Source organism: Aphidius gifuensis, linkage group LG3 (genome assembly GCF_014905175.1).
Source record: "Aphidius gifuensis isolate YNYX2018 linkage group LG3, ASM1490517v1, whole genome shotgun sequence".
NCBI classification, from domain to species: Eukaryota; Metazoa; Arthropoda; class Insecta; order Hymenoptera; family Braconidae; genus Aphidius; species Aphidius gifuensis.
Genome location: NC_057790.1, coordinates 3673988 through 3691488, shown reverse-complemented (window position 1 = coordinate 3691488; position 17501 = coordinate 3673988). Strand labels below are relative to the sequence as shown.

The 17501-nt window shown below is 25.4% G+C and overlaps 3 protein-coding genes across 3 annotated transcripts; 1 reads left to right on the top strand and 2 right to left on the bottom strand.

The window, feature by feature from the left end:
- Nucleotides 1–5: 5 nt before the first annotated feature.
- Nucleotides 6–9050, bottom strand: LOC122851489 (putative mediator of RNA polymerase II transcription subunit 29). Its single transcript, XM_044150748.1, has 11 exons — nucleotides 8790–9050; nucleotides 6615–6763; nucleotides 5968–6004; nucleotides 5723–5892; nucleotides 5195–5368; nucleotides 3153–3368; nucleotides 2838–3078; nucleotides 2307–2711; nucleotides 1717–1958; nucleotides 974–1522; nucleotides 6–918 (listed from the first exon to the last, which is right to left on the bottom strand). The coding sequence occupies exons 2-11, from the start codon at nucleotides 6681–6683 to the stop codon at nucleotides 85–87; spliced, it is 2937 nt and encodes a 978-aa protein (XP_044006683.1). The 5' UTR covers nucleotides 6684–6763; nucleotides 8790–9050; the 3' UTR covers nucleotides 6–84.
- Nucleotides 9051–10497: 1447 nt separating this feature from the next.
- On the top strand, nucleotides 10498–14775 carry LOC122851498 (lysine--tRNA ligase-like). Its single transcript, XM_044150758.1, has 7 exons — nucleotides 10498–10727; nucleotides 10788–10863; nucleotides 10945–11643; nucleotides 11727–13191; nucleotides 13268–13388; nucleotides 13489–14000; nucleotides 14089–14775. Exons 1-4 carry the CDS (start codon nucleotides 10606–10608, stop codon nucleotides 12504–12506), a joined length of 1677 nt encoding a protein of 558 aa, XP_044006693.1. The 5' UTR covers nucleotides 10498–10605; the 3' UTR covers nucleotides 12507–13191; nucleotides 13268–13388; nucleotides 13489–14000; nucleotides 14089–14775.
- Nucleotides 14776–14853: 78 nt separating this feature from the next.
- Nucleotides 14854–17046, bottom strand: LOC122851496 (lysine--tRNA ligase-like). Its single transcript, XM_044150757.1, has 4 exons — nucleotides 16826–17046; nucleotides 16672–16753; nucleotides 15885–16583; nucleotides 14854–15821 (listed from the first exon to the last, which is right to left on the bottom strand). The coding sequence occupies exons 1-4, from the start codon at nucleotides 16933–16935 to the stop codon at nucleotides 14982–14984; spliced, it is 1731 nt and encodes a 576-aa protein (XP_044006692.1). The 5' UTR covers nucleotides 16936–17046; the 3' UTR covers nucleotides 14854–14981.
- Between the last annotated feature and the right edge of the window lie 455 nt (nucleotides 17047–17501).

The following is a 17501-nucleotide window of genomic DNA, read 5'->3' as shown; positions in this document are numbered from 1 at the left end:
TGTTAGCCTGAGTAAATTATTTTTATTTACATCATTAAAAAAATTAAATTTTTTAATGAAAAAAAAAAAATCTTAATTTTATTTTTAATAATAATCATGCCTAAAGAGGTCTCGATTACTTCGACTTATACTAGCAAGAATTCCAGGACTTTTTAGTGGAGGCGTTTCGTCCAATCTATTCAACTGTGTATTTGACTTGTATGGAATTCTGTGGGTGTTATCACCATTAATATTTTTATTATTAATATTATTATTATTATTATTTGCCTCGACATTGAAACTTTTACTACGTAATAATGATGTTTTATAATTATTATCATGTTTAACTGTTGAATATAATGTACTTTGAATTGACGAATTACCAGAACTATTTGAATTTTTATAATTTTGTAATTTATTATTACTATTTTGTAAATGATTATTATTATTTTTTATATTTTTTATATTTTTTAATGTTGGTGATGTTACAGAATTTTTAATTGATATATTAATCATACTGTTGTAGTGTCTTGATTGATTTGATTTTGATGTTATTGGTGTTTGTATTTGTTTTGTATGATTTGTTGTTGTTGTTATTGTTGGATGATGATTTGATGATTGTATTGACATTGTATTATTTTTATAATTAAGTTTTTTAGGTAGTGTTTGTGTTGTTGAATAATATTTATTATCATTACCATTTATTAAACGACTTGTTGATTTACTAAATCTATCAAGTGTACTTGATTCATTAACACTATCATGATCAATATTATTACGTGATGATTTATAATGATTACGTTGATCATTTATTCGTGTATCATATGGACTTTTTGATGATGAATATGATTCTTCACTTATGTAATATCTGTGTGGTGTACTGTTACCATTTCTTGATTTATACTGATCATTTGATGAACTGCCATTTGTTCTAGTGACCTAAATAATTATTAATTAATTTAATAAATTAAAGTTGGGGTTTATTAATACAAACCTTGATTGTTTTTGTCACTGGGCTATTTGATGATCTTGGTGGTCTTTCTGGTGGTTTATTCATGTCAACTTCATCATCACCAATAATTTCTGGTATATTTTTATCAATAACATTGTATTGTAAATAAGTTGAATCATCATCTGTTTGTGTTAGCTGTGATACTGAACTACTACCATTTTTTTTATTACCATTTTTTCTTTCTGATGATACTGAACGTAATTTACCAACTAATTTACGAAATGATTCACCAATTTTTGATTTTGTTTGTTCAATTGGTGATTGAGATCTTGTTTTACGTTGGTTTGATTTATCAATTGTTGATTTTTTTTTATCACGTCTTACTGGTGGTGGTGCTTGGGTTTTTAAAATAACTGGTGATGGTGAACGTGATTTAACTGGACTATAATGTCGTATTTCAATTTTTTCATGACGATTATTATCTGGTTTTTCACGACTACGATTTTCCCATGTACGTTGAACAACATTAACTGGACTTGAACCACGTATTTCTGGATAGGAATTTTTTTCTTCCAACCTTGTTGTTGTTACCTGTAATAATATTTAAATCACTAAAAATTTATACATTGTTTGTTGTCTCATTGTATATCTTGGCAAGGTAATTTGATAAATCTCGTTGTAAAGGGCGTGTTAATAGCCTTTCAACAAGTACATGGTTTGCTTATAAATAAATATTTCATAATACCATTATTTTATCAGATAAAAATTAGTAAATATTTATCAACCTGTTCACGAAGTCTTCTTCTAACTGGTGGTGATGGTGGACTTGTACGTTGATTATGTGACTCATGATTTTTACGTAATGTTGTCTCATAATTTTTTGTATATGTCGTTGTATCTTTTTGTTGTCTAACATTATCACCATGATTTCTTGGATTTTCTTTTCTTGATAAACTACCATTTGTTCTTGATGTTTCAACAACATAATGTTTCGATGAATTTGCCGGAATTGTACCATTTAAATTGTCTAAAAATAACATTAAAAAAAATCAGTATAAACCAACAAAAAAATATAAAAAAAGTAGAAGAAAAAAAAAATAAATTAAAAAAGGAGAAAATAAAGTGCCTGTTTAATATTCTAAACATCTCTCGCTTTTTTTTTTTTATGCAAATTAACTTGTACATAACATAGTTGAAATAAAAATATCTCAATGCCAAAAGAAAAAAAAAAAAAAAACACACAAAATGAAAAAAATAAAATTCAAAATGAGATAATAATTGTATTTTAATGATTATTTGAAATAATAATAATAAAAATTAGATAGTTTTAGTTCAAGTTAATAGTGATTTGATCAAGACGATTTGTGTCAATCACCTGATCCTTGAAATCTCTCCGACCATTCACTGATACCGTGAAAGTAACCCGAAGGCGATCCCGATTCTCGAGCAGATATTTTACGCTGTTGTTGTTGCTGTTGTTGTTGTTGTTGATGATGATTATGATTATTATTATTATTACTTGGATTTTTATAATCACGATCACGTGGTGTACATGATTTCATAGTAACATTAATAAAACTTGTGTTAGTTGCTGTTTGAATTGGTGATGATTGTACATTATCATGATCAGAACTATGTGATGATCTTGATTCACTACCAAAATGATTCTCTAGCCATTTTGATGTTTCAAATTTTCTAGCTTCATCTTCTTCTTCTGGATCAAGGGGTTTTTTAGTCAATGCATCTTTTCTATTCATTGGATTTGTATCACTTGGTAAACCTAATTAATAATTGTTAATTTACAAAAACAAAAATCACAATAATATTGTTATTTACATATTATTTATTGTTGTAAAAATAAATAATTAAATGATGATTATTATTATTTAATTTATATAATATTTACCAGCTGGCTTTGGAAGTCGAACTGTTCTCATTGTATCTGGTGGTGGTGGCCAATCACCAATACGTTCACCTTCAGTTATCTCAGATACATATCGCATTTCACGTGCAATTTTTTCACCACCTGATATATAATCAACAACGTCTTCTTCACGTTTTTTTAAAAATCTTTGTGATGATTCTTTTTTAGTTTCTGATGTATCATCATTGTTAATTGCATTTTCATCAGCTGGTACGTCTCTAATCTTGTATTTAAAAGACAAAAGAAATAAATTATAATTTATAAAATTAATTTTATTATCGGCAATACATTAATTACCTCCTCGTGTTCAACAGTTTTTTTTGTTTCAGTTACAATTTGACCATCAGGCTTGAGTTCTTTACGTTCCAAGGTTTTTTCCGTGTCAATGACTTTGTTGGATTTTGTTGTATGCTGTAAAACTCTTGGTCCTGTTTTAACAGCCAATTGTTTTGATGATTCAGCCAGTGATATTCTTATATCACCGCGATTATTTTTAATTGCTTGTTGGTATGCCTAATAAAAAATTATTAAATAACAGTTTAATGATTAATGTACTTTTGATTGTATCAAGGAAAAAATGTGATGTGGATTTTTTTTTTTTTGATCAAGATAATCTTGAGGACAATGCACTCTTCAATCTAAATATAAATATTATTTAAGAAAATAAATATTAACAAACTTGCTTGACAACAGAGAAATAGTTTCATGTTTAAAAATGATTTGTTTTTTTTTTAAATTTTCTTGTTTTTCAATTATTTTTTTTTTTAATAAAAATAAGTAATATCTAATACCTGGAACGAGGAGCTAAGCTGTAAGATCGAAGAATCACGCAAACATTATTATCAAATATAAAACTGGTTTTCTTAGTCCTCGGCAAGGTCGAAGAAATGGAAGATTAATATATTTATTTTACCAAGGGCAAAGTGGTTAGTCGAGCGTACAAAATAAAATAAATGCAAAAAAAAAAAAAATCTTATTTATTTATTTATTTTAACAACAACAAAATAAATAAATAAATAAAATTCAAAAAAGAAATTTAAAAAACAACAAATATTTCGATAGAAAAAACTAAAAATTAAATTTCGAAAAAAAAAAAATCGAAATAGTTTAATAAAATTCTAATCAATTTACAGGAATAATAAAAAATAAATAAAAAAATTTAACAACTAATAAATAAAATTACACAATCACAAATGAATGTTTAAAAAAATAATATTTATGTCATAATGACAATTTAAATTACGAGTAATTTGTATGATTTTTTTTTTGAATTAATTTTTAACTATTGAAAATTATTGTTAACCGAGGATGAATCACGTGTGGCCGAGACGTGGCGACTGCGGTCGTGGCATCTTCCCTGGGTGAAGGGAAGTGCAAAATCAAAAGATCATCAGGTGAATTCCCCTCCAACTTAAGTCTCAACCGCAAGATTTATAATTTACCTCGAGCACTCTCTCGCAAGTAATATCTATTTTACTTTTGTCTTTTTCATTAATTTTTTTTTATATATTATTTCTATACAATCATCATCAACATCATCATCATTATAATCAAAAGAAAATTTAAAAACTCAATGAACCAACAAAAAGTCATTTCTACTAAAGTAAAATTAAAAAAAAAAAAATTGTATTCAATTTTTGTTGCTAGCTTTATTAATTTTTAAGTTGAAAAATAAAATATATATTATTTTTTGAGATAAAAGAGAAAGAGTACAATATATCTTGTCTTTTTTAAAAGTTGAGAATTTAAAATGTAGACAGGAGAGACTTCTTGAGAGAGAGATTCTTGGCTGGATGAGAAGCTTGTATTCCTTCTGGCATATTTTGCAATATATCTTGTTGAATATATATTTCTATCTTTTGTTATTTTCGTTTCACTTCATCCTTCACCAAGATCTATTCTATTTATAAAAAATTTTATTTGTTCAAGTATTATGTTTAATGTACACCTATAAGACTTTCCTTAGTTCTTTCATGCAGAACTGTCCATTCTAATCAACAACTCACTGTTATTATCATTTTTTTTATTTAATTTTTTTAATTTTTTCTGTCACGCATATTTTGTCCTCTTCAATTTCTAATTTTTTTTTTCTATAATTATAGATTTTTACATCAATTTGAAATAAATATTTTCCAACATAAATTATTATTATTAAATCATTCATTATTTTTATAAAATTATACAACTATTTGATGATTAGTTTGAAAAATTTTTGATTAATTTTCATGGTTTTTTTTTCAAGTCAAAATTATTATCATTAAAAAATCTAAATGTGTAAATAATTTGAACAATTTTAGAGCTAATATTTGTAGTTTTTTTTTTTGAGTTGATAAATTTACCTCATCGGTGATGTCACCAAGTTGACGACGATCTTCAGTTTCAAGTAACTCTTCAGTTTCTTCACGAGATCTAATGACTGTTTCATTGAGTTCTTTTTGCACCACAATACCACCAGATTCTTTTCCATCAATTGGCCATTCAATTTCCTTTGGATCATCACCATTTGTTTTTCTCTAAATAAATTATAAAATAATAATTTTATCAATAATAAGTATTATGTAATTTTAATAATATAATATTATTGAATTTTTATTATTATCTCTGTTGAAATAAATCATGTATACAACTATTTATATTTACAAAATTCCAGTATAATTATTACGTTAATTATCATCAAATTTATTATTTCTTAATGTGATTAAAATAAATGGAAAATTAACTTGTAATTATTTAAATTATTATATATATAATTTTAAATGAAAATTATTATTTATGTATTTGTTGATTTACAAATAATAAATATTATTTAATTTATTTATTGTTTCTTTTTTATTAAAATTAAATAAGAAATATAAATAAATAAAAACCTCTTGAGTTGTGTGCTCTTGTTGCTCAACATCTTCAGTGGTATTTGTGGTGACAAGAGGACCAGAATCTTTGACAACTTCACCATCTTCAAGTACAACTTGTCTTTTAACTCTCGTTTCAATTTGTCGTGTTGTCGTTATTTCTTTTTTTTTTCGTGTTTCCCATTCTTCTGTAATTTAATAATTAATTGTTTTATTTTTAATCTCAAACAAATCTTTAAAATTATTATTTTTAATTTATTTACCTTCTTTGATTGTTGCTATTGAATTTTGTGGATCAAACTGTAATTAAATTTGAAATTAAAAAATATATTTAGTTTATTTTTCAAATACATAAGTAGGTGTGTTTTTCAATTGAAAAAAAATTATTTGCTTAAAATAAACGTCTCTAATTATTGTCAAAATCTTCAGAGAATTTTAAACACAATTTTTAGTTTTAATAAATGAATGAAACTTTCACATAAAATTTTTAAAATACCTATGAGCCAATTAAACGACATTTTAAAATTTTTAAACACTATTTTCTACAAAAAAAAAGTGATAAAATAAAAAAAAAGAAAGCAAAAGTTTTAAAAGAAAAAAAAACATATCTATTGAATAAATAATAAAAAATAGAAGAATTTTATCTATCCTTGATGGAAATGACGAAAGGTGGGCGGTACAATTTTGCCGCGTTATTTGTTTTTTTTTTTTTTTAAATTTTTTAACGGCTTTGCAGACACGATATTAACCGGAAATGATGATAAAGAGGATTGTAATAACGTAAAACGTAAAAAAGTAAAAAAAAAAATAAAAAAGGGAAGGTGAGTAAAAAATTGTATGAAAATGAGTAAAATTACAGCAAAGTATTGTCTATTGATATAATAAAAATAAATAAAAATTTTAAACTCACGATAAGTCCCGGATGAACGGAGTTAGCTGGTGGTCGAGCTTCGTATCTGCGCGTCGAAATCACCTCCATAGTTTCGATTGGTTTCGATGATGCTAGTCACCAATCATGAGCATCAATTGGCTTCGTTCATGCGAGTCTCCGTGACTTGACTATTAAATAATAAAAATAATTTTTTTTTTCTTTTTTTAATTTAAATACTTAAATATTTAAATAAACAAAAAATAAAAAAAAAACCACATATTTATTCAATTCATTAACAATATATTATTACATTATTAAAAATAATTTTTTTCTACACAAAAATTCAAGCATATATTTAATCTAAATAGTTGTCAAGTTGAGATGACCATCGAAGGACATAAGCATGAATTTTTTAAGCACTTTTCTACCCACTTGATTCAAAAAAAATTAAATTAATAAAAAGATAACAGTATCGAATATCGATGGTCAATCAATGTACAAAAAAAATTATTTAAAAAAATAACAAGACACATTTGAATCAATGACTTGACAAGAAAAATATATGAAAAGATAGAAAAATAATATGAAAAATTAGTCACAGAGAGTCATCGTTGTGTCCTTGCCATATTAAACTGGCAATTGAATGTAATACAACAATATAATACACATACAGTCCCACACGTAATCTGTTTAAATAATTTTTTTTTTTTTTCATATTTTTTTTTTCTTTTTTATAGTGGCCGTTGTCCAGATTTGGATGCCCGGAATTTGTCACAAGGTTTTGTGTTTAATTTGACTGATTTTTTAAACAGTATAATGATCAAAAAAAAAAAATATAAAATAAATTACAATGTCAAAGTTTTTTTCATATATGGAATTATGATGGGCGTGGGATTACGTGTTTAACTTATTTTTATAATTTATTTATTTATTTATTTATTTGGCTGGTATTGTTTTTATTAATTTTTTTTTTTTTTTTTTTTGTTTTAATTTATTTTTTTTTGCCCTATTGAAAATTCATATGACGTCATAATTTGTCATGCTTATTTGCACATTAAATCGTGGCTGTTATACGACCCCGAGGACGTTTTCTTTGCATTTTTATTATATGAACACTGTGCATGATGATGTCCTCCAAATAATTTAAATTTTTTTTTCATTTTTTTACTTTGTTTTTCCTGTATTTCATTGCCTTTTTTGGCAACATGTCAAATGATTTTTTTTTTTTTTTTTTGTTCATTTTGGGTGATAAATTACGAAATTTTTATAAAAAAAATATATTGGAAATTAATTTTTTATGATAATAATTTTTTGAAAGATTTAAAATCAGACAGCTATTTTATTTATTTATTGATTTTTTAAATTTACATATTTTTATAATAAGTATTTTAATGCTAATGAAATTTTAAAAGTGTCTTTTGTCAAGTGGTGTTTGCCAAAAGGGTTTCGATGAACTTTCCAATTTCCTTAGCAGGCAACTTGTTTAAAAATGACCTCGAGGTTAATATTTATCGATGATTCTTCATCAAAAAAAAAAAAAAAAAATATACAAAATTACTAAATAGGGCATAAGTGTTTTCATAAAATAAATAATTAAAAAAATAACAGAAATAATTATAAATAAAATTTTTAAAACAATAAATACAAAATCAATATTTTCAATTGATAAATAAATTAATAATGAAATGAGTTGTTAATGAAATGAGTTATACATTAAAAAAAAAAAAAAAAAACCAGTTTAATGATAAATGCATTTTGCAGAAATAAATAATAAATTATGATAAATAAATAAAACACACGTGACCTCGCCAAGGACGTCGCCATGTTGAATGAATTAGTAATTTTATAAAAATATTTTTAAAAAATTTAATTTTCTAACGAGGTTTTCAATTGAAAATCATTAATCATGCTAAATTCAAAAATATCATGACAATTTATTTATAATTTTAATAATCAAAAAAGCATCTATATAATTTTTTTTTTACTATATTATTTAATTTTTAATATTCTCACAGTGTGTCACGGTAGTAATTCGAGTAAAAATTTCCCATGCGATATATATTTTTTTTTAAAATTTACATCTTACATAATAAAACTAGATTCAACAATGTGCGTTCTCCTTTTTTAGTTTATTAAAAAAAAATATACTATTATAAATTAAAAAATACATAAAGCTTAATTTTACCTCGAAAAAAAAAAAAAAAAAAAACTTACCTATAAAAAATTAAAAACAATATCCATTAAACACAATTACAATTATCTTTTTATTTTAAAAATCACAAAAAATAAATTTTAAATTATAAAAATATTTTTTTACACTTGAATTTTTTTTTTTTTAGTAAAAATAGATAAACTTTTAATTGATAAACAAGTATTTTATGAAAAAGGGTTTAATATAAAATTTATAAATTATGAAGGTGATGCCTGTTGTGGCGCTCATTGGCGACTGGCATATTTCTGACAGTTACAGAATGTGTAGAGCAACAAGAAGAGACGTTCCAGAGAGTTGAAAGAGGCGAAAGGTGGAGGAGGTAAAAGAGTCCGCGAGTCAGGTAGGTATTCACATACCTATATATAAATTATATTATAAAAAAAATAAAAAAACGAGTGAGAAAGACAAAATGATCTCGCAAGATCATCAAGAATCATGGGCTTGTCTCATCTGTAAATTTTTCTTCGCAAGCCATAAAATTAATTTTTTCCCAAAAAAATTTCCATCATCTCCAAACTTATCAATGAAAAAAAAAGCAACATATTTATATCAATATTTCGATAAAAAAAAAAGAAAATAAAAAAGCAGAAAATCAGGAGAATATCAGCGAAATAGTTGCTCCGTTTTATTTCGATTTGTATTGAGCATAGAAACTAAAATTTTATTGCAGCAATAAATGCAAACATATACCATTCATATTTTCTCCACGTAATATATATGTATATATATTATATATAAATATATGTATATGCAACATATCAGGAGATCAGAACAAGCAACTTGGATAACACAAATAAATGTGTATATCTATATATTTATTTAATGTCTGCATACAGGTATATTGATCGAGGTGTATTGTGTGCATGTTGTGTATATAAATGTATATTCAGTTGACGCACCTTACTTTTTACCTTATTCGAAAAAAAAATTGTGACTAATATCATCTGATAGAATAAACATAACGTTTTACTTTTTTGATATTTATTTATAAATGTTACGATTTTATATTTATTTATAAATGTCTATAATTAAAATGTAATTATTAGTCATGTTTTATATTTATTTATTTATTTATTTATGTTAAATTGAATATTGTTTTTCTTTTTTTTTTTTTTTTTGGTAAATCTGTTTTTTTATCAAGGCTTTTATTAATTTAACGTGGGAGTTTTGGTTGTCTCAAGGAAGGTCAATTTTCATATTGTTTTTATAATTTTTCGGTGGATTTATTAGACAGTCTTTCAAAATATATGTCTTTTTTTTTTGGGTTTGTATGAAAGGTTTTATAGATATGTAAAGACAAATTTTTGAAATTTACATTTTTGTAATTTTTATGGTGACGAGAATTATTGAGATGTCAAAAACTAATTTAGAAAATTAATATAAAATGAATTTTATAGTTTTTATTTAATTAATATTTAATACAATTGTTGAAATTTATTATCAATCATCAATTCATCATCATTCAAATGTTAAAGTGTAAATTTACTTTTTGTAATTTCAAATAATTCAATATATTCACGTCTCTGTAAAAATTATAACTAAAGTAGTTATCAAATAATTTTCAGTAATTAATTATTTTAATTAATTAATTTTAGTTAATAATAAAAACACGTGTGTATTATTTACATTGAAATTTAAATATCTATACTAGTAATCGATACTAGCGCCCTCAACTTATTTCTCTTCTCTCTCTCTCTTAAAACATGTGTTTTATGTTTACTTTTATTGTTGTCAACTTGTCATTGCAAAACAACCATTTTTTTATGTTTATTTATAAACACAATATTAATTATTAAAACATTTTAAATAAATAGAAACATGCTTCGTGTTGTAACAAGAGATTTAGGTCGTTCGGTTAATCCAGTATTAACTAAAAATTGTCTCATCACAAATAACCAACAATTATGTCACTTTTTAGTGTCTAAATTTTCATTTCATAAGTGAGTATTTTTTTATGACAATAAAAGAAATTTTAAATTACAAAGAATTTTATTTTTTAGTGGATTTAAAAGACAGTATCAACAAAAACAAGAACAAAAAATTATTGAATTATCTACACCAGTTATTAAATCAAAGGTAATTTTTATAAAATTATTAATAATTATAAATTTATATATTAAATATGATTATTGTTTATTTATTTATTTTTTTTTTTAGAATGAATATTTTGAAAAACGTTGTGATATAATTAAAAAATTAATAGAAGAAAAAGAGGATCCTTATCCTCATAAATTTCATGTCTCCATGTCTCTGACAGATTTTATAAATAAATACAATAGTCAAGTTAAAGAGGAAGAAATTTTAGAAAATGAAATTCAAAATATTGCTGGTAGAATAATTTCATTAGAAAAAACTGATGTAAATTCATTTGTGTATGAGGTTTATAGTGAAGGGCTCAATATCAAAGTAAAAATTCAGGAAAATTTATATAAAGATATTGAGAGTTTTAAAAAAGATACTGATAAAATTTGTTGTGGTGATGTTATTGGTATTGTTGGTGTACCAACAAAATTCAAGACTGGTCAATTGTCAATAGTACCACAAAAAATAATACTGTTGAGTCCTTGCTTGCAACAACTACCTGTTGCTAATGCTGAGCTATCAAAAAAAGAGACAAGATACAACCAGAGATACTTGGATTTAATTTTAAATAATAAATCTAGAAAAAGATTCTTTGATCGTGCTAAAATAATATCATTTGTCAGAAAATATTTAGATGAAATGAAATTTTTGGAGATTGAAACACCAGTAATGAATGCATATCCAAGTGAAAATAAAGACACGACATTTAAATCATACCATGATGATTTAAATATTGATATTTTTATGAGGATGTCTTCTGACTTGCATCACAAGGTATAAAATTATATAGTGATGTTAATTTGATTATTCATAAAGCTTTGTAATATTATTAAAATAAAAAATTTAATTTATTTTAGGCATTGATTGGTGAGGGAATTGAACGAGTTTATGAAATTGGTAGAAAATTTATAAACAAAAAGAACAATGAAACTCATCATTCAGAATTTACAACATGTGAATTTTACATGGCATATGCAGATTACAATGACTTGATGTCTATCACTGAAAATATGCTATCAGAAATGGTCAAAAAAATAACTGGATCATGTAAATTTCAATATAATCCAGATGGTCCAGAGAGTGAATCAATTGAAATTGATTTTACTCCACCATTTAAAAAAATTCCATTGATAAAAACACTTGAAGATAAACTTAATGTTAAATTACCATCAGCAAATGAGCTAAATACAATTGAGTCAAATAAATTTTTAGATGATTTATGTATAAAGCACAATGTTGAATGTCAATCACCAAGAACAACTGCAAGATTACTTGATAAACTTGTTGGTAAATTTATAGAAAATAGCTGTATTAATCCAACATTTATAATTGATCATCCAGAAATTATGTCACCACTAGCAAAAGGTCATCGTTTTGAAAAAGGTTTAACTGAACGATTTGATATATTTATAATGGGTCATAAAATTGGTCATGGCTATTCAGTCTTGACAAATCCTTATTTGAATAATTCGAAATGCATTAACGATGAAGATCTTTGTACAACTTTTGAACTTGGTTTGCCACCATTGGCTGGATTGATAATAGGAATTGATCGACTTGCAATGATACTTACAAATTCAAATGACATCAAAGATGTCATATTATTTCCTTCAATAAAACCAAACTTTCTCAACTAAATTGTAATTAATAATTATAAATAAGAAAAACATGTAAATAAATTTTTTTTTCAATTGATAAAATATTTTAATTTTGATTACGTTGTTACTATTACGAATAATTAATAGCAAGAAGATTAGAAACATTATGCATGTTGGCTGTTTACAATGCCACGTGGTACACACACATTGTCCACACATGCATACACATATGATAAAGACTCAACGAGCTCGACCACGAGTTTCTATCATTATCATATCATTCATTGATTCATATCGACGACGACCAGTCCAGCTAATGCAGTCCATGAGTCCAGTCATAAGACTCAAGCCAAGCACCTGGTAGCTCTAGAGTATATGGTAGTACATATTTACATAATACATACCGTACTCTGCCATTAATTTTGATCTTTTCATATACTATTTATATAGAAATAAAATAATTAAAAAATATTAAACTAAAACGTGGTTATAGAAATTATATTTGGTAAAAAAACATAGAGCTTAAAAATCTTGATCTTTTTTCGTTTAATATATAGAAATAAAAAAACATTAAACCAAGACTCGGTTATCACATTTTAATTTTATATCAAATATGAGTCACTACAAGAGACTACGTACATCGGACTTGAAAAAACCTTTGGCCAAAAAATGTAAAGTTCCAAGGGAAATTTTAACATTTTCTTTTAACAAAAAGAATCAGAAGGTTAGTTGAGAATGACTGCAGTTGACATGTTTGTAGATTAAATATTAATCCAATATATATTGAATATTTTTTTTAGAAATACTATCAGCATTATGCTGATGACCCCAAAAATACGACAATTGACTTTGTTAATGATGATTGCCTGGCTGAAATATTCATGCGTGTGGCAGCATGTGAAAGACCGAAAATTGCATTGGGTATGATAATTATAAGATTATAACATATCAATTATATAATTTAAAAAATTATTTAGTATATAATGGTAATTAATATATTTGTTGTTAATTTATTTTTTAGTATGCAAAAAATGGCGAAAGATCCTTAAAAAAACTTGGTCCAATGTCAGCAAACTTGAGCTCACTTATTGGCAATGTGATAGGCGTCCAAGTTCTTTAAAGAATCATAGAATACGAGTGTTACGGGGGCATGACTGGCGACACCCTCTATTCTATTTTACGAGATCACTGTTCGATAAATGTGGTTTTTATTTAACAGAGTTAGACGTGACAACGTATAGTGATTGGAACATAGTACCAGCTATTAATGAATCTTGTTATAACGTCGTAAAACTTCGGTTGAGATTGATGTATTGTCACAATATACCATCCTGGAATGAATTTTCATATCTAACTAAACTGAAAGTATTAAAAGTTATATTTCAAACTGATGATCCTTATACAAGTAGTGATTTATCTACTGCTTTAAGCGATTCATTGATAAACGTTGCTGGAACATTGACTGAACTGAGTTTGTCAAACTGGATCAGAGGCAGCAATCACTGTGATGAAATTACAAGAGATCTCACTGAGGTAAGTTAAACTTTATATCTATTACGAAAAAAAATGAAAAATATTCTTTTCATTCTTTACATATTCTTATAAATAATTTCTTTTGCAGGTGATTCCTAAACTGAAGGCCTTGAAAACAATTGAAATTTTTGGTATGGCAATTAATCCTGGTTTATCCATGTACCTGAGAAATTCTAAAATATTAGCCATCAATTTTGATAGTCCTTTATCTAAATATATTTTTAAGCCTAATATTTTTGAGGGAAAGAATGGTAAATCACTCACCAAATTGGATTTGACTTCTTGCCAAGTTTCAAATGATTTTTTATATAATATTGCCAATTGCATGGAAAATGTGAAAATATTAAAAGTATCGTGTGAACGGGTAACTGATATTGGCATAGTAGCAATATCGAAGATAAAATTTTTACAACATCTTTATCTTTCCGGTCATAGTCACGTTACTGACTCTTCAATTAAATTGCTTAAAAAATTAAAAATTTTACATTTACCTAACAGCAATAAAATTACTAATGATTCAGTCACAAAAATTCTTGTTAATTCACCACAAATGAAAGAGCTTCGTATTGTAGAATCAGCTATAACTGCTGATTTTATAAAACATGCAGAGGAAATAACTAGAAATCGTAAAAAAAAATTGAAATTAGAAGTTTCATTTATTCCTGATATAAAACAATATCAATCACCGTATCTAGACATTATTCAGAATCCACCAAAGAAAAATAAATAATCAATAAAAATTGATGATTGATAATTAATTTTTCCTTCAATAAAACAAAACTTTCTCAACTAAAAATATTTTTAAAAAACTAAAATTTGTAATTAATTATAAATAAGAAAAACATGTAAATAATTTTTTTTTTTAATTTATAAAATATTTTAATTTTAATTTTTTGTACATTGTTTATTTAAACTAGCATGAAAAAAATATCAGCATAATGAAAAAGAGAATATAAATTTCATTAAAATAATTTAAAATTATCAAAATGTCTTGTTTGCTCGGATGGAATATGGCTTCATCATAGGAAAAAGTATAACTTCCTTGATGCTAATTGAATTTGTGAGTAACATGGTAAGTCTATCAACTCCCAATCCCCATCCAGCAGTTGGTGGTAAACTGTACTCAAGTGCTGTACAAAAATCTTCATCAACAGCTTGTGCTTCTTTATCACCAGCAGCTTTTTCTTTTGTTTGTTGTTCAAATCTTTCTCGTTGTATAAATGGATTATTTAATTCTGTATAAGCATTACAAATTTCATTTTTCATAATAAAAAGTTCAAATCTTTCAGTTAAACCTTTTTCAAAACGATGACCTTTTGCTAGTGGTGACATAATTTCTGGATGATCAATTATAAAGGTTGGATTAATACAGCTATTTTCTATAAATTTACCAACAAGTTTATCAAGTAATCTTGCAGTTGTTCTTGGTGATTGACATTTAACATTGTGCTTTATACATAAATCATCTAAAAATTTATTTGACTCAATTGTATTTAGCTCATTTGCTGATGGTAATTTAACATTAAGTTTATCTTCAAGTGTTTTTATCAATGGAATTTTTTTAAATGGTGGAGTAAAATCAATTTCAATTGATTCACTCTCTGGACCATCTGGATTATATTGAATTTTATATGATCCAGTTATTTTTTTGACCATTTCTGATAGCATATTTTCAGTGATGGACATCAAGTCATTGTAATCTGCATATGCCATGTAAAATTCACATGTTGTAAATTCAGGATTATGAGTTTTATCAATACCTTCATTTCTAAATTGTTTACCAATCTCATATACTCGATCAATTCCTCCAACAACACACATCTAAAAAGAGACAAAAAAATTATATTTATAATCGATTAAATTAATTGTGTACATGTAATTTACCTTGTGATATAATTCAGGAGAAACTCTCATAAATAGATCCATGTTAAATTCATTATGTTTTGTGACAAAAGGCTTGGCATTAGCTCCACTTGGATTAGCACTCATCATTGGTGTATCAATTTCTAAAAATCCCAGTTTATCCAAATACTCTCTAACACTAGATATTATTTTAGATCGAGTAATTATTTTACTTCTAGCATCGTTATTAAATACTAAATCTAAACATCTACGATTAAATCTTATGTCTTTATTGATTGGTCCAATATTGGGATTTGGTAGTATATGCAAACATGGATTTAACAATGATATTTTACGTGGTAAAATTGAAAATTCACCAGTTTTTGTTCTTGTTGGTACACCAACAATTCCAACAATATCACCACGACGAATTTTATCATTATCTTTTTTAAATAATTCAACATCTTCGTAGTGATTTGCTTGTGATTTAACCTGGATCTTCTTACCCTCAGCATAGATATCGAAAAAAAATAGCTTTGAACTTGCACTTCTTACTGAAATAATTCTTCCTATAATACTGTGAACTTGATTTTCCAAAATTTCATTATTATTAACTTGATGACTAAATTTATTAATAAATTCTGGAAGTGTCATTGTTATTTTAAAGTCCTGGGAATAAGGATCATCTCCTGATTCTATTAATTGTTTTATTGCATTTGATCGATGATTAAAATACTCTTCCTGAAATTGATAAATTAATAATAAAAAAAATATAATTACTAGTTATAATTATTAATAAACATTATTTTAATCATTAAAAAAAACATACTCGTGGATGAATAAATTCTTTGACCTCATCTTCATTTTTATTTTTTTGTTTTCTCTTGGATTTTGATGGCTCTTTTGATTCACTGAAATTTAACAAAAAAATATTTAGTTATTTAAATTAATTGTTTACATGAGTTGCTGATGAAAATACTCACTTTTGAAATGACAACCTGGACACTGAAAATTGACGTGATTGTTTATAATCTGTAGCAAGACAATCTTTTCTAATTAGATTTACAAAACTTCGTGTTAAAATACGAAGCATTTTTTTTTTTTTTAATTAAATTTGTTCTTTCTTTAAATGTACAATATCTAGATAAAAATTGTCCTGTCAAACTTTACAGCACATTTGTTTACATTGGTTTTTACATGCCTGAATCAGCTGATTTTTTTTTTTTTAATATTTAGGTCAGCAAGACAGAAAGTTAGCTTACCGACAGCAAAACACGGCTGCCATAATTTTTTTTTTTCTTTTTTTTAGCGCGGAAAAATTTAAATGAAATTTCTGTTAAAAATGTTATAGGAACTGCTATCCATTTATTAATGAATAAATGAATAGAAGCTCCTGTAACATTTTTAACAGCCATATATCGATAAAACTGCTGGATGGGGATTAGGAGTTGATAGATTCACCATGTTACTTACTAACTCAATTAGCATCAAGGAAGTTATACTTTTTCCTATGATAAAGCCATAATTCGTCCGAGCAAACACTGAGACATTGATAATTTTAATTAATTTATATTTTAAAATTTCCGTTTTGATCGCAAAGCGAAAAAAAATCCATTTATCAACATGAATTAGATAACCACGTCAAGTATGAGAAAAAAA